The sequence below is a fragment of the Plectropomus leopardus genome, chromosome 4 (genome assembly GCF_026936395.1).
Source record: "Plectropomus leopardus strain MGB_pleo_1.0 chromosome 4, ASM2693639v1, whole genome shotgun sequence".
Classification (NCBI taxonomy): Eukaryota; Metazoa; Chordata; class Actinopteri; order Perciformes; family Serranidae; genus Plectropomus; species Plectropomus leopardus.
The window spans coordinates 36,437,729-36,459,178 of record NC_142179.1 but is presented as its reverse complement, the minus strand read 5'-3'; the positions used below and the strand labels follow the sequence as shown (position 1 = coordinate 36,459,178).

Here is a 21,450-nt window from a genome sequence, read left to right as displayed (position 1 = left end):
AAACTGTTGAGTAAATATTGGATGAAGGGGTGTGTGTGAAGTGAGAATGTAACAACAAGATAATGTTCCAACAAAGAGCTCAATGATCAGCTTTTCATACATTATTTTTTATTCACAGACTTCTTTAGATTTCAACAACCTATCCCTTAATAAGCTTTTACTGTAACATTTCTTATTTTTTCCATCCACTCATGGTAACAAGATATGTCAGTTCAAGGATGGGCTTATTCTCAGGCAGTTCTCCATAACAGGTTAATCCAGGCTCAAAAAACAGTACAATAGAAAAAAAAACAAGTGCTTAACGTGCACTTAAAACAAATAAATACTGACAGTATTTCAACTGAACTGTTAAGGGTCACTTCAGGAGATTATTGCAATCAATCCCCATACTTTTATAGTATAATGAGCCTGTTTCAAGCTAGAATCACACTCAATCAACGTTCTACAGAACAAGCTTGTTTGAAAAATGATCACATCTTGTGCAGATGACACCTCAAAAAGGCAAATGTACAGGTAATACCAGAGGTTTTGCTAGCATGGAGCATTATTAGAGTTCTGTGATCAGTCTAACAAATGTGAAAAAAAGTCAAAAGTCTAAAAGATTCTAGAATTATAGGGGAAAACTGAAAGCACACCACCTTTTTAAGGGTGAAGTGTGTAAGATTTAGGGGGATTTCTTGGTGTCTAGTGATGAATTGCAGATTGCAACCAGCTGAAACTCTGTTAGAATTCCTTCAGTATTCATTGTTCCGGAGGTTTTTTAGTGAACTTAAGTATCCACAGAGGTCTCTTCCTCTCCGAACAAACGGATCAGGTGATTTAAACAAGTAAAATCACTGAATAAAACGGTTTCACGCTATAAATCTGTGCAACTCCAATGGCTCACCCACTGCACGCTGTTGTGTGATCACCTTTTTCTAATCCAAACGTTCTATTTCTTTACTGTGATGTACTCTTTACTGTGAGACAAATTATCCACCTTTCCGAAACAGACACTATGACTGATAAAAACCCAGAATAAAGAAGCTTCAAATCACATATATGGGGTAGTTTGGCATGATGCTGCGGGTAACTTGTCCAACCCCTGCTAATGTGTGGTCACCTTTTTTCTCAGATAACTTAAGATCCAGATGTTACGCAGGTTTTTACTGTGAGCAGTATAATCCACAGAGATCTCTTCCTCTCCAAAACAAACAGACCAGGTAATTTAAAGCGGTATAAATACTGAATAAAGCTGTTTCACATTAAAAATCAGTGTAACTCTGGGAACCTTACAATGGTGGCCAACACAAAAACACAAATGTCCCTGTCTGGAGCCAGTGTTTGGTTTGTCTCTTTTGGGCTACTGTAGAAAAACTGTGGTGGTGCAACAGGGTGATCTCTATAAATAAGGACCCGAAGATATAAACGTTTCATTCTAGGGGTAACGAAAACACAATGATTCAGGTGATTATACACTAAAGAAAGTATATTACACTTATATTACATTTCTGCCAATATATTCCCCTAAATCCTACACAATGGACCTTTAACAATAACAATGTTTTTTCTCATATGTCACAAATGAATCTCAGAACTCATTTTCTTATTTCAAGAGGCGCTGATCTTCCTCCATACTAACCAAAGCTCTGACAGTGAAGAAGTGAAAGTGTGTCACAGTGTAACAGTGGATGCGTGGCAGAGCTGTGTGTGTTAGTCACTGTTATAGTCCTCTATGATTAGCTCCTCCTCCTCCAGAAGGACTTGGCTTGTAGTAGGTTGAGGCTGACTGGCTGGCAGACCCTCCTCAACCCCAGCCTGAGCTTCCTCCTCCTCCTCCTTCTCCTCCTCAGTGTCTTCCTCGAGCTGGGCTGGCTCTTTGTCTGTCAGAGCCTCCAGCTTTAATCTGCAGCAAAACAGAGTCAAAGACAGAATCATAATGTAAAGGTCTAATAAAGTTTGGTGGTGGTGGAAAAATATCTGTTTGAAACTGAATAACATCGGTACATTATCAGGACACCTCACTGCCATTCTAAATCCGCACAATGTATGCTAAAGCACAGGTATCCGGATATTTTACTCACTAAAACATATATTTGATACTCAGTGCACTTTGTGCAAAAAAAAAAAACACATACAAACTTTTTCTCCTATTTTTTGTCGTATTCAGTATTTGTTCTTAATTTGTTAGTGCCTAATTTTTGGGATCCACCAGTGTTTCTTATTTTTGCTCTTCTCTTAGGTAAGACACCATTTTAGAAGTGGTTCAGAGCACTCTTAATAAGATAAGAGAAAAACATCTTATCTGTACAATTGCTGTCAAGCATCTGGTGTTGATTTCTCTTATATTTAAAAATTTAAGAGAATGTTGCTATGTATAAATCCACTATGGCATAATTCTGTGATAAATATAGTGTAACATCTTTCCTTACACAGCCATGTAATCAATCAGCAGCAGCTTCTAAAAGTAAAAAGCTGCTACATAAAACCCTGAGTAAAGATTATTTCATCAAAGAAAAACAATCTGGTATTTTAACTGTTACATTTAATGATGCTAGTGAAGGCAACCACAGTTTACTGCTCATGTCATTGGACTAATTCTGACTTTGGTCCTTTACTCATCTCATTTGTCCCCCTTCACATTTTCCTTCAGTCCACACGACAGGCTGCTTAGATCTTGGATTAGATTAGACTCTGGGATCATATCACCTCAAAGACACACTTAAATCAAACTGCATTATGGGAAGAGAAAATGTCTGCTGTACCTGCCGTGAAACCTCCGCAGTGACATCTGTCCCACATCCTGGATAAAAGCTATCTGAGCTAGGAGACGCAGTGGAGACAGAACACTTCTGTTATAAATCCTGACAAACTTCATCCACAGACATGCTCATGCAAACGACTTCTCAGAGCTCTGTTCATTGTGGCAAGATGCCACATGATGATTCTCACAGCAAAAAGGATTTAAAGGGTCATAATAACACATTAATTACCTTTCTTCAATGTTCACAAAAATGACATTGTTCAGCTGTGTTTTACAGTACTGGCATCACCACAGAGCAAATTTTGTGAAACTAATATGAATGAAGCAGCATTAAGTGTCCTCATGAAATACACTGTCATAATCTGTGAGCATTAGAGCATGACTGATTTGGGGCCGATGCTGGAATTTAAAAAAATATATCTGCATCTATCTCTCAGATATGGTTATCAAATACTTATTGCACAGATATGTAATAATTGCAGAATATTTTTCAGTTTACAACAAACTTTATTGTCCAAAAATGTAATCAGTGCACAAAAACAGTAAATATCATATGAAATAGAGTTCTCCGGGGGCCGGGGATGATTTTTTTTCTGTAGGCTGACGCAGAAGTTAGCTTCACCCTGCTCCCCTTATCAAAAAGCCTATGGGATTTTTCCATTGGACTACACAAAATAAGCTCTGTGGCATGCAAACATTCATCTAAATAATGTTTACAAATGGACACAACTTATATTATTTTTGAAGCCTAAATGCAATCGCCAGAGGTAGAAAGCTAACTTTAGGCTATAAACAAACCACACCATGGTCACATGATTTAATGTCACCACCACAACGAGGCTGTAAAACCGTGCTCTGTGCGGCACAGCTTGACCACACTCTGTAGTCTCATTTAGCCACTTGTTGGCAACCGTCTTTTTAAGACACATAAAAGCTTTACAGTTCACAGTGGGGTATTTACTAACATATCTTATGTTGTAGAACAAAACTTGAAAGTCTCCTTAGATTGTGTTAACCACAGGCCCTTTGAGACAAGGGAGAACAAGAGATGTTGAAATGCTAACTAATTCCTGGGTTTTAGGACTCACTACTGGGGCACTCTATTTAATAATTATAAATTACTCTAAGCATCTTTTTCTGCATTGCGTTGTATGTAACAAACCCAGGCTTTTACATACTGCTTAGATGTCCAGTGGCTGATAGATGCGGCACACTGGGAGCAGCTGTGAACAAATATACCGTCAGAACATCAAAGTCAGAAAAAGCATAAAAACACAGCCTAACATGGATGTGGCAGCTTTAAAAGGTTGATGTTCATTTCCGAGACGATCTGCACTCGAAAATGCAGAAATATGCGATGCTGTGTATGTCATATTGTGTGTGTGTGAATGTGTGTGTGTGTTACCTTGGTTCCTCATAGGGTTGGTGAGTTTTGCCAGGTATGGCAGCAGTTCAGTCTGCAGGCTGACTGGTGTCAGACAGAAGCTCCTGAACAGACACTGTGCAGCCAGGCAGTTCTCTCGGTGCTGACAGGAACAACAACAAATTGTATTTACAGGTTGTCAGTTGATTAGTGACAGTAAATGTCAATAAACAAATGTAAAGATGTGTTTGTTTTAAGACATTTAGAAATAGTGTTTTCATTCCATGGTATACCTACCAGATAGCATAACTGCTTTTTTTAAACTGTATACATTTTGCTTTAAAAAATCTGGCCACCTATGCCTGCGACCAATATAACTTTAAATTGTCAGTAACCCTTATTATGGAGTTAAGCTTAAAATATAGATGGATGTCTCTTCCCCACACAACAGAGCTTAAAACCCTCTTAAAGCTGTAGTTGGAAACTTTGATAAAATACACTGTTGTCATAGTGCTTCATAGCATTTTCAAGAATCCACTGCACCAAAACAAACAACCAGTCAGAGACAGCTGTCATGTCAATCATTGTTCGTGACCTGCGGTCAATCTGCAAAACTAGGCAGCGCTGGTTAAATCAAGACTCTGTTACCCCATTGCTTTTCATCTCTTTTCAAATGTATTCAGAAATATGAAAAAAGGAGAGAAATGACTGTTCGCTCTGTAGACCTCAATCCAACGCAGGTCACAAACTTGTATCGGATGCTCATAAAAAACGGGAACCAACAGGATCAAACAAGAGGGAGATCGAGGCACTCTAAATATGTGAAAAACGAGAAAGGAATTACATTTAACAGCCTTTGTTATAGTGACTAAATCATTAAAAAAGCCAACATGTTTTGACCACTACCAGCCTTTGTCAGGCCTTCAGAGACAGGTTTTTGATTCATTTGATTCGTGCTGCCTGGTTTGACAGTTTGACCGCATTTCACGAGCAGTGGTTGGCATGACTGACAGCTGCGTTAGAGACTCCTCAGCTCTTTTTGGCTGTTTTCCTTCAGCCACAGTGGATTTTTGCAAACAATGATTTTTTTATCAGATTATTTGCATAATGCACTACTGTGTGGTTATTGTGACAGTTTCAGCAAACATGATGAAAACGTATAATTTCTATAAAAGTTACCAACTGTAGCTTTAAAGGTCCAGTGTGTAGGATTTAGTGGCTCTAGTGCTGAGGCTGCAGAACTAGAACCTCTCCTGTGCGCCAAGCATGTATGAAAACTACGGTGGGCGACGTAAAAATGTAAAATGGCCGTATCTGGAGCCAGTGTTTGATTTGTCCATCCTGGGCTACTGTAAAACATCATGGCGGACTCTGTGAAAGACGACCTGCTCCATATGTAGATATAAACGGCTCGCACTAAGCTAACGAAAATACAAAAATTATTATTTTCAGGTAATCATAAACTAATGAAAAAATGGGTAGAAATACAAAATATCTCTGCATACAGATCCCCCTTAATTCTACACACCGGACCTTTAAACTTTAAAACCACAGCTAAGCTGATGACAGAGCATCAGCCCCGTTGTGTTTTACCTTCTTGTTGACCAGCAGCCAGTTTGGTTTGTGAAGCGGCCTGAAGCCCACAGAGACTTGTTGAGAGTTGGAGTGAAGGAGCCCCCTGGTGGCCACTGAAGACCCATAATGCACCATGGTGCTGCGACTCTGAAAACAACACAACACAGCCCTTTATACAATGTATACAAAGACCATCTTACATGGGCTATGTTGTTAATACACTGGCAAAACAAACTCTACTTTTCATTAATTCATTTAACCTTTATACATTTCGAAGAATTACTGAGGGCAAGCCCTGATTTTCTATGATGTCAAGAGCAAAGAAAACACAAAGAGCAAACAACAACAGGATGGACAGCATTAAAAACAGTTACAATCAAAAGCAGAGCAATTTGTAATCATAGAGTTAAACTGGCCCATGGTAACTATTGTGTTGAGTTGAATGTACAGTGTAAGATGTTCCAGGTAGATGCAGTAGAAAAACTAAAAGCAATATTTCCAAATTCATTATTGGTCCAGGAAACATTGAGCATTAAGCAATCACTTGAACATGAAGAATAATTAATATGTGACCAGTTTAATAAAGAGCTGAGGTATGGAGGCATCATGCCTTTCTAGATTTTATGAATGAAAAGAAACCAATGCATATCTCTTCTCACATCAAAGCTGCCCATCTTACTTTATAATATAAAATTCATTGATGGGTGGAGTAGCTGTTACCAGCAATACTAAAACAATCACTCTCCACTACTTCACCATAGTTTTACACAGGAGAAATAACTGCTGTAGATAGAACCTTTCAGAGATGTTAAATTCTGTCTAATTATGTTATAAACCACTGTGCTGTGGTGTCTGACAAGCCTAAAAATCCTTGGATGTCTTCATTTAAAATGGGCCTCATGGGTGTTTTTTCATCATCTTTTTTTAAACACACTACTTTCATCACAAATGCCTGCTAACACAACAGCCTTGTTTAGCACAGGTCCATAACATTTGTCAGTTTTGTTGCATGTAGAGGCATTGAACTGGTGCTATGCTATATTACTGTGATCGCAATTTTTTTTATAGTAAGCACAAAACAGCTGATTTTGAACTCAAGGAATCCATGAATTCCTGTTATTTTTTAATGTCTTTGGTAACAACTGACCGTCCAATCAGAGGTGAGGAGGTCGGCATCGGACAGATACTCGCTGGCCCGCTCCACATCCTCCACCTCAGAGAAGAAGTCCAGGTAGTTCTGGTGGAGGTACAGGTTGAAGAACTCTCCAGACATGTGTGAACGCTCGACAACCAGCTGAGAAGAGAAATTGTACAAAGTCGAGTTCTCAGTGCTCTCAGAGACTACGAGGACAGCTGGGCAGACTCTTTGTGTTTAAGCTGGGGAAAAACGCATGTTTGCACCTCAGGGTCAACAAGTAATGCTTCTCTGTGATGATGGGACAGGTGAGGTGGTAGACAAGGTCCAGGGACACATTCTGCTGCTTCAGCACCTTTCCCTCCTGTTAATGACAAACAACAGAGCATACTCACTGTTTGCCTCATGTGTGATCGAGCAGAGCCACAATGCAGCAGTCATCCTCCTCAGGACTTTGAGCAGGTAAACTAGCAATGCACACTAAAAGAAAGTGACTCTGTGGTTTAGCACACACTAGAAATCGTGCTTCTGGTTGTTATTGTCATCCAAATATCTAAGGAATTACAATTTATGGTGCAAAATAGAGGGGTGTGGTGACACTGCCAAGTTAACAATCATTCACATGCTCCACGTTGAACTACTTTTCTATATCAGACTCCTTTTGATGGAATCAAGACAGTTCATCCAAAATCAAAATACACATTTTTCCTCTTTCCTGTAGTTCTATTTAGCAGTCTAGTTATTTTTGGTGTGAGTTGCTAAGTGATGGAGATATCAGCTGTAGAGATGGATGTCTGCCTTCTCTCAAATATAATAGAAAAAATAAAAAATAAAAAATAAAAACTCAACAGCAATGTCTCTTTACAGACATCATGGCCCTGTTACCCAAGATAATCCACAGACCTTGTTGTGAGCAGTTTCATTTAAGAACTGTTTTCCCTCAGTCGAACTACCCTGCCAACTGTATCACAGCAAACTCAAGTGCCCCGAGTTGGAAGGGTTTTTTTCTTATTAAAAAATGTTTTTTTTTCTTTGAAAGTTATTGCAGATGTTTTTTCTCAAAACATTTTGAAAAAAAAAGTCTTTAAAACTTTTTGGCATTTTTTTCTTTATATAATTGTCAATTTTTTAAAAAAATTCTTTGGTGATTTTTTTTCTAAAATTTTCTTAATTTCTTTTTTTATTTTTATTTTAAAGTTTTTTGTTATTTTTAAACAAAATATGCCTACCAAACCCGTGGGTCTACCAAAATCAAAATCCCTAAAAATGACACAATTTATCATAGCCTGAATCTAGATAGAATTTATCATTGGATTTTCAGATTTCTGACAGTCCTTAAACACATCATGTGGGACAAACACCTAATGTAATATGCCCAAAGTCACTCAGGACTCAGGAAAAAAAAATCTGACCCCCCTCTCCTCTGATAAATACAAAACAGTCCCTTAGGCCTATTCTTATTTTTGAAAATAAAGCCCACGACCCAACAGTTGGGAACTGCTGCTGTCTTGAGTATTTGGCGCAGCAGGATGGTGTGTGTGGAATTAAGTTAAAATATGCTACAATGTGTATGTTCATGGTGATGAAGCGAAATGCCACCCAGCGTTACAGAGTGGCTCACTGATGTGTTTTCAACAACAATAGAGCTCTATTACACAGAGGAAGAAGATATCAGGCTGCAGACATACACAGAATACTTGTTACCAGGACACACTCTTTGCTGATTTCAGTCTTTTCATTGCAGGAATCCCGCAGGAAACAGGACATGGGGACTGCTTGTATGGACACTGGGAGAAGGGACTCACGTTTGCAGTGCAGGATCCTTCCCAGTGCTCTGAACAGGAACAGAGAAGCATCCTTCCCTCCAATAGCCTGCTCCTCTTCATGCTCCTTTGTCAGTTTGGACTTCTTTCTTCTCTGGTTTGTTCTGGAAGCAGCTTTGCTCAGTGAAGTCACATTTCTGTCCTTCTTCATCCTCCATAGCCCCTTTTCCAATGATGTGTCTGAAAAGTTACAATAATGACAGAAGTTCTTTGACATCAGTTGATTAGACAGAACAGCAATAGTTGTTCTGAGAGAAAGCCATGTGGTTGTTCAAATCAAATGTATTTGAAGCAAATTTCATGCTATGTGTGTGTACACTATTAACTTCCCATCTGGTGAGATGTGTGTTTACGTCTGACCTGGGAGGGAGGAAAACTGGAGGCTGTTGATGGCACTGCGAATATCTCCTGAGCTGCCTGAGCACAGCATCTCCAACATGGCCTGGTCTGGGACGCACATCCTCCCACAGCTCTGCTAGGAATTATGGGAAATTACAATGTAGAAAATACACTAAAAGGTTAATCAACTACAATGCTTCCTCTCACCTTTCCTGCTTCCAGGGTTGAAATTCGAGTCAGAACCTTCATCATTGCCGTTGGAGCCACCGGATTAAAACTGGAAACAGTGAAAACACAAAACAATGTTCAGGTAAATCCAGATGTTGACACGTGTCCAAAATTGATGTGCTTCACTTATAATGGAGTCACCGCAGGTTTGAGTAACAGTTTGTGTCATTTTTGTGTGAGGTGTGCCTCTCTCCTCAGTGCATACACATATGAGGGAGGATGATCCTTATAAGAGGAGACATGTTAACAGAGGATGATTATGTATTCAGATGGATCATGCAATTTGCAACTGTCAGTTATGTTGTGAAAATTCTCTGACAGCTGGAAACTACACAAACCACAAAGAAGACTGTGATCATTAAAAGACGCTTGAATTAAATATTGTCTTTTTACGAATCTCTGTGCCATGCCAAGAACATTCTTCCATCCTCAGTCTACACCTGGGACTCGACTGTCTTAACAGGGGCCTCTGGGGTCTCATATTGGTGCTTTAGGTTAGAGCTACATTAAAGCTTAAAGGTCAAACATCTCTGTCAAAGCCAGCAGTGTGTTGGAACCTGATGTTGCTGATGTCCAGCTCCTCCTGAATTTCTCTGGGAAAAAGAAAGCGTGAGCTGCTGTCTCCACTCAGACTGTCTGACACAATGAACACCAAGGGACATCGACTGGTCTTCACAAAGCGCCTGGAGGACACAGAGCGGAACAAAAGCTCACATATAGCACAGGAATACCATACACAGGTGAAAGAAATTAGATAGCACTGATTCTGGCACATAGAATTAGTAATAACTACAATTAATGCACATCCCTGTATAAAGAATTTCTTTTTTTTTAAACTTAATTTGTGACTTTTGTATTTTTACAATAATACAATAAAACAAACAGACACAATAGACATAAAGCACCCAATACTGCTTATGGATAATAACCAAAAGAAAGGCCAGAACGGTTAAGGGTGTAACAACAAACCAAACTAAACTAAACTAAACACAATAAAATACACAACACAACACAACACAACACAACACAACACAACACAACAAAACAAAATGAAATAAAACAAAACAAGATATAAGCAAAAAAGGAAAACATACATGGGTGGAGGACTGCAAGGATATCAGTATGCAGTATGAGGCACAGTTTGCACAGAAATAAGGTTAAGCTCTTGAGTAAAACAATTAGGTCTTGTCAAGCAGAGTCAAAAATTGCTTCCATACTTTCAGTAAATAGTTTTGTGAATAACTTTTGCTAAAGTGAATCTGTTCTGTCTTAGAAATAGAAAGCTTTTCATTGAGCCACCTCCTGAAACATGGGGATGATGTAGACCTCTAATTTAGTATTATCCATTATTCTAGTCGACACCATGCCTGCCTTAGAGCCTGCTTTTGATGGAGGAAAGTGCTCCGGTCCTTTTTAAAACAACCTAGTATTCTTTATAAAGGCTTATTGTAATTGTTCATGTCTTAACAACAGTGAGAAAGATTCCAAGGCATCCTATGACTCTTACACAAAAATGGAGACACTGGAAGCTGCAATATTAAACCAGTAGTGTTGGTACTGGTGCTTCTGGCTTTACAATTAAATACTGACTCCAAAGCTGTGTGTAGTCCCAGTAACTTTCTCTGGTTTTCAGAGTGAAAGCATGAAAGGAAATATCCTGTGAAAATTCTCATCTCACCTCAGGGTATCATGCAGGCTGCCAGGCTGCCTGTAGAACTGGTTTGGGAGATCCTGAAGAGGGGACAAGTGATGATTAAGTGTTACTTCAGGTGTGTATCTTAACACACCTAACAAAGCAGCTTAAGACCTCTGTGGTTATCAGACAATATCATATGAGGCAGAAGAGTATTTATACAACATTAAGTAAGAAAATAACATGCGTGTAGGTGTTCTCCAGTTCAGCCTACAGATATCAGTCAGTGAAAATGTTGACATATTTGAACAGTATTTCAAATTAAAAGGGGCATGACTAGGAGATTAGTCTTTAAAAAAGAAAGACTCAAGCCTATTTCTATTTTCCCTTTGTAACATTCCTTGGCTTCTATCAATAAAAAAATGGACAAAAATGGACTCAGTTTATCAACTTAACCTATCATTTATTATATTCTAGATGCCATCTTGGTAAAAGTGCTTCTTCTAATTATTACAGCTGCAGCTTCATCTACTACAACAGGCAAAGTTGCACAATCTGGACTGGGCAATATCTGGTCTTGGTAAGGTATTTGTGGATGAAAAAAATCACAGCTTTTTAATGTTATGTGAAAGTAACCCAAAGTTAGAAAATGCAATTCAATTCAATGCAAAAAAAAAGTCTTTCAGTCTTTCAGAATTAGAAGCTGAACTGCATTCACCTAAAGAAGCTAAGAGCTGAATTGCATTGCTAGAAAAGCCAGAGGTGGAAGTTGCAATTAACTGAAAAGGTTAAAGAAGAAATACCTCCTTCTTTAAAAAGCATAATAGTTAAAAAAAAAAAAAAAAAAGTTGAAACCAAGCATAAATGTTCTTCAAGAGCATAATGTTTTGCCTGTTATTCTTTGTGGCCTGTTTTAAACTTAGTATCAAAAGTAACTTTCTGGCAATAAATGTGCTTAAGTATCAAAAATAGAACTAAAAGTAACTTATACATATATTTACGATTCATTACACTGTATACTGTAAATTGACTCATTATCAGCTGGTTATTTGATTTGATATTCAGCATTCTTCTGATTATCTTTATCAGTTTTGCTTTGTTTTTAAATCAAATGGCTGCTTAAATAAATGAATTTTAAAATGTGGGCATGTCAACACTTTTGTATGCCTTCAGGTTTTGCATTGTGTTTTTTCCAGCATCAAAATCAGATAAATATAAATGTCAGGATAAACAATTTCTGGCCACACGTCAATGTCCACGGACCACTGGTTCTACAGTAAGTTGTAAGGATCACTGTCAAGTCCCACTGCCCTTATTTGAGCAGATAATCGTTTGTTGGTTTTGCTGTATCCACTTTTAAACTGCCCGGTTGACGCATGTTTTGCCACACAGTCCGACTGAGGAGGGTGTGTTCCAGGAAGGAAGTGACGTCAATTATGATAAATAATATTTATAGTAGTAAATTGATTTAGTTCCCCCTGATGTTGATTCAATGGCTCCTTGATTTTTATGAAATTATTATTCAGCAATAATAAAAATACTTCAAAACTGACAAAAATAATCCTTGCATGTAAACTCATCATGCTTATTTCCTGTTTTATGGGACAAAAAAAGCAGACATGTTATGTTAAACATTCTTTGTCCCTCTCTGCTAGTCTACAGAATACAGAGTCCAAGCGCAGTATAATTCAGCTGAAGAGGAGAAGGACATCTTCCTCACCCTCTTCAGGTGATAAGTTCCAGGCCACCCTGGGCGTCATCTCCTCTCCCTCTTCAGACTACTTGGTTCAGTCTTTTTTGGGGCAGCGGGTTTTTGGAAAAGTGGCCAAGTGCATCAAGTCCGCCACTAATGAAACGGTGGCAGTGAAGATGGTAACCAAGACTTTCACAGCTGAGGCCCAGAATGAGGTAAAACAGAAGTGATGTCTTTCAAAGGTTTCACTTGTATTTTGAGATACTTCAAATATACTTTAACCCAGTTGCCTTAAATCTAACATCTCATATGTTCCCCAGGTGGCTGTCCTTGAAAAACTGTCCTCGTACGACGCAGAGAGATTCAACTTTGTGCAATACAAGGACTCCTTCACGCATGCAGAGGACTCCTGCATTGAGTTCGAGATGCTAGACATGAGCTTGTGGGATTTATTAGACAGGAAATCTCAGCAATGTTTCTCTGTCAAAGAAATCCACCTGATCCTACACCAAGTAAGTACTGCAAGAGGTGTATTTAAAAGGCATTCACGAGGTGGACACATGCAGGAACACCTTTAAAATTGGCCGTTCACCCAAGCCCTGTTACTGTTACTATACCGGTCAAGTTTTCCATTTCCACATGATGCAGTTTACAGAGACAAAAGTGACAGAACTATTAAAAATTATCAGTCTTTTTTTTTTTTAAATTAATGGGCCTTTGATTTAAGGCAGGCAAGCGCCTTATTTTTAGCAGGAGACCATCAATTTTGATGACTAAAATGATGTCTCTGGCAGATTTTATCAGCTTTTAATCATGCTAACATGGGCTCAGAGCGCTGACCTGTTAATGTTTCCAATTTATCAGTTTTAAAATGAAAATCTTATAGAAGGAATAATACACTTGGTGGCTAAATACATACATATCATGCTAAAAAAAAACAACAAAAAAAAACAAAAAAGAGGCTAAAGTAACACGTTCACGATTAAAAGTCAGTCTTCTCACATGATTAGGCGAGCTACTACAATTAGGATCCAATCCCAAGTCTTTCCTTGGCCCTAACACTTGGCCCTACTGATCTGTTTTGAGTGCTGTTTTGTAGAATAGGATGTCTTATTTCTTTTGGGGGATCAAGAGGTCGTAGTCATCCAGCCCTCCAGGTGGCCCTTCAGTCAAAGATGTAGAGGAAAATGTAAACAAGCATATTCATTAATGTAGGCTAACTTATGCTATTTCAACTGTATATCAGTTACTTTTAACGAACTGCTTTAACCATTTACTCATCTGTATAACCTAACCAATGCTATTTCAACTGTTTATCAGTTCCTTTTACCTAACTGTTTTAATCGTTTATTCATTAGTGTTAGCTAACTAATGCCATCCCAACTGTTCACCAGTTACTCAAAGCTAACCATTTTTAATCGTTGATACATTAGTTGTAGTCAACAAATGTTATTTCAACTGTTCATCAGTTCCTTTGACCATTGATTTGTCAGTGTTGGCCAACAACTACTATTTCAACTTTTTATCAGATACTTTTGGCTAAGTGTTTTAACTGTTGATTCATCAGTGTTAGCTAACAGATGCTATTTAAACTGTTTATTAGCTAGCTGTTTAAATTGTTGATTCATCAGCGTTAGCTAACTAATGCTATCTCAACTGCTCATCAGCTACTTGAAGGTAACAGTTTTAATCATCGGTTCATCAATATTAGTTAATGCTATTTCAAGTGTTTATCATTTTATCAAATACACGTTTATCATCAGTGTATTTTGGCTAAGTGTTTTAACTGTTGAGTCATCTGTGTTAGCTAGCACTGAGGCTAGGTTCTGTTTCCATAAAAATTAATATTTTTTATTGAACTCTGATCTGCAGCCTCTGATGTACTGAAACTGAAACTCTGATTGTGACATGCATTGGAGATCGGAGCGTTGATTTATCTTACTGTGGGTTTTTACTCATTTGAAAATCAAACGCCAGATATGTTAAACTTAGAGGGACATTAAAATTTCCTTCATAATATGTGACATTAGTAATGCTAACACGTAGCCACCTAGCATACTAGCTATGGGAATGCAGAGCCCCGCTGTGCTGCCCGCAGCAGAGAGCTCCGCCCGCTGAGCAAGGCTCTACTGCCCGGAGATAAATCAACTTCTGATGTGGACAGAGGCACTTCTCCTCCTCCTCGAGCAAAAATATAAATAAAAAAAACCAATTTCTTTGCTTTAGTTAACCCCCTCCAAAGGCAAGACTGTCCCATTTACTTTAACCACTTTCAGATGGCCACAACTCTATAATTTCTGGGTAGTGTTGGAATGGTTCATTCAGATCTCAAGCTGGTGGACAATGAACAGAGATTTTTCTGACCTTTGTGATTTATCCTGATTCAGATATGGCAAATCTGCCATCTGTCAGATGAGGACACCAAGGCATAAGAAGAGGACATCGAGAACTTCGTGGACTTTCTCAAGAAGATGCTCCATCTGGACACTAGTAAACAGCTGACACCCAGTCTTCTTCTGGAGGATCCTTTCATTACCATGAGTGACCTCACTGAAAACTATTCCGACCGCTTCTAGTAAGTCTACATTAAAATGCTGAGTTTTGGGGCACCCAGTGGCTCACCTGGTGGAGCAGGCGCCCCATATGGAAGGGCTTTGTCCTTGCACAGTTGCCTTGGATTTGATTCCAGGCTCGGCCCTTTGCTGCATGTCATTGCCTCATCTCCCCCTTTCATTCTAAAGCAATCGTGTCAAATACAGGCAAAAGGCCCAAAAAATAATTTAAAAAAATGAAAAATGTTGCAAATCTGTGCTGGTGCCCATAGCCGAATGCTGATTTAACAATTTAAAAATAATAAAACAACCCAAAATGGTGATGAAGGTTCTCAGTCTTCAAGTCATGGTAATTCTAGATGCTGTATCGTAGATAACTGAACTTGCTTGAGTATCTTGGAGACATTTCGCCTCTCATCCATGTGCCTCCTTCAGTTCTTATAGACTCGATGGTAGACACAGTCTTTGAACTCTTAAAGAGTTGCTGAGGTCACATGTGAGTCGTTGACCCACACTGCCATCAGGTGGGTCGCCTAATGACAGCTTGGATAGGCTTGAGATTATTATTAAATCACAGCTGTGAAGACTGTAATTCCTGCTTCTAGTCAACAGAAAAATGTCCTTTTTGTTTTCAGAAATTATGTAAGAGCACTGTTGTGTTTTTACTTGTCAATTGTATTGACTGTACTAATTATTAATGTCATTTTACTTGTTTTAAATCAGATGACAGAGAGTGCAGCCCCGACTGCAGGAATGTTTGTGATAAAAATCTAAAAAGAAAAAGTTTGTGTAAAATCGTAAAGCTTAACGACAATCTCAGCTACTGAAAAAACCTTTAGAACGACTGTGACATATTGTCACCTGTGTGTATGACTATGTCTTGTACACAGCCAGGTCACTGTGCTTCAGATCATGCCACGTTAATGTTAACGTTATTCTAAATGACCAACTTCTGACTTGTAAATACACCTGGAGATTTTTTTTCTGACAACACTGACAAATCCAACATGGTGTTCGATAATACATAAAAAGGCAAACACATATGGACAGCTCAGGTCAGTCAAAGTGTGTCTTTCACAGTAATTAAACCTACATTTAATGAATGTAGTGCTCCATTGTTTTTAACCCTATCATGACCAGCTTTGGAATCTGTTTATAACAGTCCTGAGTAGTCAGACAACTCATAAGTCATTAAAATGGAAATGTTTCCATTTCTACCACCCATCGCAAATTACTTAAATGTGGCATTAGCATATTAGAACACTAACATGGGAGTAAACATGGTGTGTTACATACCTGAGGCCAACAAACTGCAGTAACACAGAAGAAAATTTAACCATACTAACATGGTAAATCTCACATATGGTGACTTCAAATTCATAAGGCTTCATGGAAAGTTGAGCACACAATGTGCAGATGTCACTGTCCAGCCTGTCACCTTCATGTTTTATGGACATTATGTGTCCACATGTTTACTCAGCTAATTGACTGTCTGTCTGTCCCCCCACCACCTTCAACAAAGGTAGAACATATGTAGATTTCCACAATTCGGGAATCACGTTTTGAAAAATGGAAAGATTATAAATATGAGTCAGAGGTTCTGCAATTAAGTCAACAGCCAACCTTAAGAAGTAGGGATCAAGCCCATCTGGACCTGCAGATTTGTTAGAGTCCAGTTGTTTCAGGACTCTGTAGACCTCGGATATATGAAACGGAGTAAAAGGTAAAAAAAAAAAAAAGGTAAAAATGAATAAATGAATAAATAAATAAATAAACAAAACAAAAACAAAGAAATGGCCTGGAAAAGTGCTCAAAATTATGATAAATCGGTACAATTATGTTGATTAAAAAGGTATTTTTCTTGACATTCTTCCATAGCTTTCTTTTTTTAAATGCCTCTTCTAAGACTACTTATTTCTTGCAATTTAGTGGACATTTCTTGCTAAGTCGCTAACTGCTGAAAGACCAAGAGGCTAAGGGTTCAAAAGTTTAAATACTTGTGAAAGACATCTGAACGTAACACAAGAAAAGTGATGTTGATCCAGGTCTCAAAGGGTTAAGCATCCTGAAGTTATTCACCATTATATGCTAAAAGCAAACACAAAGAAAATGCAGAATACTTTGAAAAAGGTGATAACCCACTATGAACTGTGGTTATAGCAAGTTTTACACCATCTGTCAAAGACAAACTGAGGTTTGAAGAAAACCAGTAGTTTGTTCATCACCTAAACATTTCTATGCCATATAACACGAGGAGTGCATGGCAAAGACACATTTCACAGATACACTGAACAAAGTGTGGCTTCAGTTAAAGGTGTTGTACATACCTCCACCAGTATGAGCTTCTTGTCTGTAGCTCCTCCATCACCTAGCATCTTCAGGCAGTTGTACTTGTTTGCTCTGAGGAGGAAGTCCTGGAACTGGGTCAACTGGGAGCTGTAGGACGAGCCGTTTATCCTCCATTCTGACAAAGGATGAAGAATTAGAGACTTGTCAAAAAAAGAGTGGAGAGGCCTGTATACTGAGACAGGAAGGTGGTGCATGGGATCATACATATAATAGCAGCTGTTAGCTGTCATTCTCCCAAAAAATAATTCATCCCCATTTATAAACATTGCGTTGACAAAATATAAGAAACACTTTATCATTAAGCAATCAAAAACATGAACACCAACTCCTCTCTGATACAGTCTCAAAAAAATCAATTTTGTGGTTTCAAAGTATCTGGTCACTTACAATTTTTCCTAAAAGGGTAATTCTCTCTTATAATAATGATAATAACTTGGTGCTAATCCTCAGTCTGACAGTGACACTGATGGGTATGATGCATGTAGGACAGGAGGGGTTTCTCCTCACCTTGCTGACTGCTGCTGTACGGCTCCAGGTTGGTGGGGTTGGTCCACTCCTGAACCCTGAGGCCTAGCTCCAGAGACAAAACCTGGACTGTGGAAGTCTTTCCACAGCCTGAGGGTCCCGTCAGCAGCAAGATCCCACCCTGTAAATGACCACTGCCAATCTGAACCTGAACTTTCAGCTTCACTTAACAACTCAAAGACATTTTCATAGTTGAGCATTACATTACATTTGATTTGCTGACGCTTTCATCCAAAGAGACAAAACACCCCAGAAGCATGCTGCACAGCACAGATGGTAGTGGGTGTTAGTTGGTTTTCTTTTAGAAAAAACAATGCTTTTAGATTAAGACCAATATAGCTCAGAAAACAAGATTAACTCTTCTTAGTCTCCAGACACAACCCATTACACTACTGACACTCCTGCTCAATTTTCCACTAGTTACTGTAATTTGCTTCTTTCATTTACCACAAATGACGCAGATGTGTTGTTATTCATATCAAAAGAATACTTCAGCCACAATCTGACCATTTGTATATCAGTTACTCACTGCGAAGCGGAAACCTTTATCATGTCATTGTGCTGTGTCTTTGTTCTGACCTGCAGATGTGAATTAGCTCTAAGCTATAATCTGATACAGTGCATCAAATGGTAGCATTTATGTTTTAAGAAAACTAGTCTGAAAAATTTGAAGAACAAAAAGCAACTCAATATCTCCAAGTGACTGAATCTTTCAACAGAACAGGAAACACTGAATCTACACTCAGCTCGACAAAAACAATTTGAACAATTCAATGAAAATATTCAAAACTTCTAAAGGCTCCAGAGTTGCCAGTGAGCTAATGCCAAAGCAATTCCATACAATATTCAAGTACATTCACATATATGCACGGGCACAGATAAACAAGCGATTAATTGCAATTAACTATTAACATTCTGATATTAATTTTTTAAAAAAAAGGTAATAATTGGTGACAGCCCTCACAAATAGTCAATTGCTGGTGAAGTATTCCGTTAAAAAGGATCAGGAGAATCAGAACTGGCAAAGTTGGGAGACAAGGCTGCTGACAAGGATTCACTTACAGACCTCTTGAAATTTCTGTATGTCTGTTACCTTTGCTGCATTTGAGTGAACTCTCATCCAGTTCTCCACTTCCTCTATCTTCTTCTTGTGGACAGCGAGCTCAGCCTACACAAACACACACGGTAATCATTATTAGAGACGAGGGGGTCAGTCTTAAACCTCTATTGCACCTGACAAGATACAAGCCGTCAGCCTCTCAACACTCAGATCAAAAAAACTTGAGCCGTGACCACTGCTGCTGGGGAGAACTGATGGAAATCAGCTGTGAAGACATGCTCACATGGTTCCATGATGAACCAGCAGTAATCAGTCTAACAAGGATGCTCAGTGTCTTTGACTGCCAACATTTGGCTTCACTATAACTTGAGAGAGCACATTTAAAACTGAACTATTTAATAATAATAATAGAAATGTGTGACAGCATTTATATAGAGGTAGTTATGGCTTTAACATTTCTGGCTGTGTTAAGCCACACTGCAAATTATTCACTACGTTATGGACAGGAGTCAGACCAGTTACTGGCTGTATCCAAATGTATCCATGGATACCAAACAAATCTCAGAAGCGATGATGCTAACCTGTGAATCGGGTGAGTATCTGTCCACCCAAGACTCATCCTGGTCCCTCTGGGCTGACTCCTTCGGCAGGTAGGGTGTGTGAAGCTCTGAGCTGCCGGCCTCTCCCGTCCTCTTCCTGGGCCTCTTTGGCTCAGCTTTGGAGATCAACACCTGGCTGCCCTTTCTCCTTTTAGATGGAGTAAAGCTTTCCTCTGGCAAATCAGCAAAGGACGGATCCACCCAGCGGTTCAGCTAATATAAACACAGACAAAAATGATTTAAGATCTAGACCACTCTAAAAATAATGCACCAACCGCCTCCCCTAAGTAGCCTACTTTATATATTCATATATTCAAAGCATGGTATATTGTATACAAAATTGTTTCTCTTTCCCTTTCTGCTTCTCCTTTTACATATACTTTTTCTCTTCTCTGTCTGTTCTTATTTTGATTTCTTGCCTTTTTTCTTTTTTTAAATACTAAAAGTTAATCTTTGAAAAATCTATTTTGTAAACGTGTTTGCTATGCTACAAACATAAACACACACATCCTTGTACTTATATTTTTATGAGGACCCTCATTCACATAATGCATTCCCTAGCCAAGGGGTAGGCAACCTGTGGGTCTGGAGCCACATCCGGCTTTTTAAACCCACACCCAGTGGCTCCTGAGTTTTTGACAAAAAATTATATGGAAGTGAATAACGGTTATTTTTTTAAAAGATTTTAATTTACTTTTATCATTGTTTTAGGCCTAAAATTACTCCTGCATTCTCCAGTTGCAAACATATGTAGCCTGTACACAGAATATGAAAATGTATTAGCATTTCATCAACTAAAATGTGCATCATATTTCTTTGGCCTTGGTGCCCTTTCCACTAAATTTAGCCAAATTTGAAAAGTGGTGGGCAGTCCGGAATCACAAAAGCTAGGCTAGCCAAATCCAAGATAGGCAAAGTCTCAGAGGAAAATTGAGAATTTAATAGTGTGTGGACAGATCTGTGTATTTTTACCACCAAGGCTGTAAAGTGTATGTACCAAAAAATCATAGTGTCAAAACATATTAATGAATGCTCATATAGACCCAGTAATGATATTGATAGGCTAATGTTGAGTTAATGGGGTGTGTTACCTTCATTTTAGGTATCAAACGGATTGTTTTTTTTTTTGGGGGGGGGGGGTACACACACACACACACACACACACACACAAAATGAAATGTATCTGTTTGAAGAGCTCACTCTGCCTGAAGCAGCTTTATGTCCCACAGAAAGCTTGTCCATCTTCACCGCTGTGCTTCACATTAACGTTAAAGCTGGCAGCTCAACGCAGAACTGAGAGCCTGAAAAGCAACATGGACACTTGTTAACGGTGCTGCTTTTACACCTGGCAAGCACAGGAGAGCAAAAACAGGAGAAAACGTTATTTCTCTTAGTGTACAGCATGAAGAACGGCTCAGCAGGTTGATATTAAAGGTTTCATAGAGTACTATCTTTAATTTAAAGTTTGTTTTCCCGGTTATGGTGCTGCCAAAAGTACTAAGGTATTGTCGTACGTCAAACATATCCCTGTTCGGTGGCAAAGACCTGATAAAAGTACAACAGAAGTCTATTTCTGTGTCTCTGGTTAATAATGTCGACCGCAGTATGATGTTATTGGTAAGCTAACGCTAACTAACTTTTCATGTTAAGCTAATGTTATATCTGTATTAACTTACCGTGTTGGACCATTTGACGTTTCAGAAGTGCACACGGTGTTTCTATAACTTCAAACTGTTGTTCAGGTGTAATAAGAACAAGTTTTTGACCCAAAATAAGACAAAATTTAAAGCTGGGACAGCTGATGATGCTTCGAGGCAGAGAGAAGTTTACAAA

General features: G+C 38.6%; 1 protein-coding gene across 2 annotated transcripts; it reads right to left on the bottom strand.

Annotated features, from left to right (window-relative positions):
* Nucleotides 1-86: 86 nt before the first annotated feature.
* rad17 (RAD17 checkpoint clamp loader component) lies at nt 87-21,450 on the bottom strand. Of its 2 annotated transcripts, none has more exons than XM_088077210.1 (17): nt 21,294-21,450; nt 20,818-20,918; nt 19,600-19,830; nt 19,052-19,126; nt 17,941-18,079; nt 17,412-17,548; nt 10,885-10,937; nt 9,764-9,889; nt 9,186-9,255; nt 9,000-9,114; nt 8,622-8,819; nt 7,083-7,180; nt 6,829-6,975; nt 5,700-5,828; nt 4,149-4,269; nt 2,745-2,802; nt 87-1,885 (listed from the first exon to the last, which is right to left on the bottom strand). In XM_088077210.1, exons 2-17 carry the CDS (start codon nt 20,857-20,859, stop codon nt 1,693-1,695), a joined length of 1,932 nt encoding a protein of 643 aa, XP_087933336.1. In that variant the 5' UTR covers nt 20,860-20,918; nt 21,294-21,450; the 3' UTR covers nt 87-1,692. The 2 variants fall into 2 exon arrangements, with proteins under 2 accessions (XP_087933336.1, XP_087933337.1); XM_088077211.1 differs by having other exon boundaries at nt 9,000-9,111.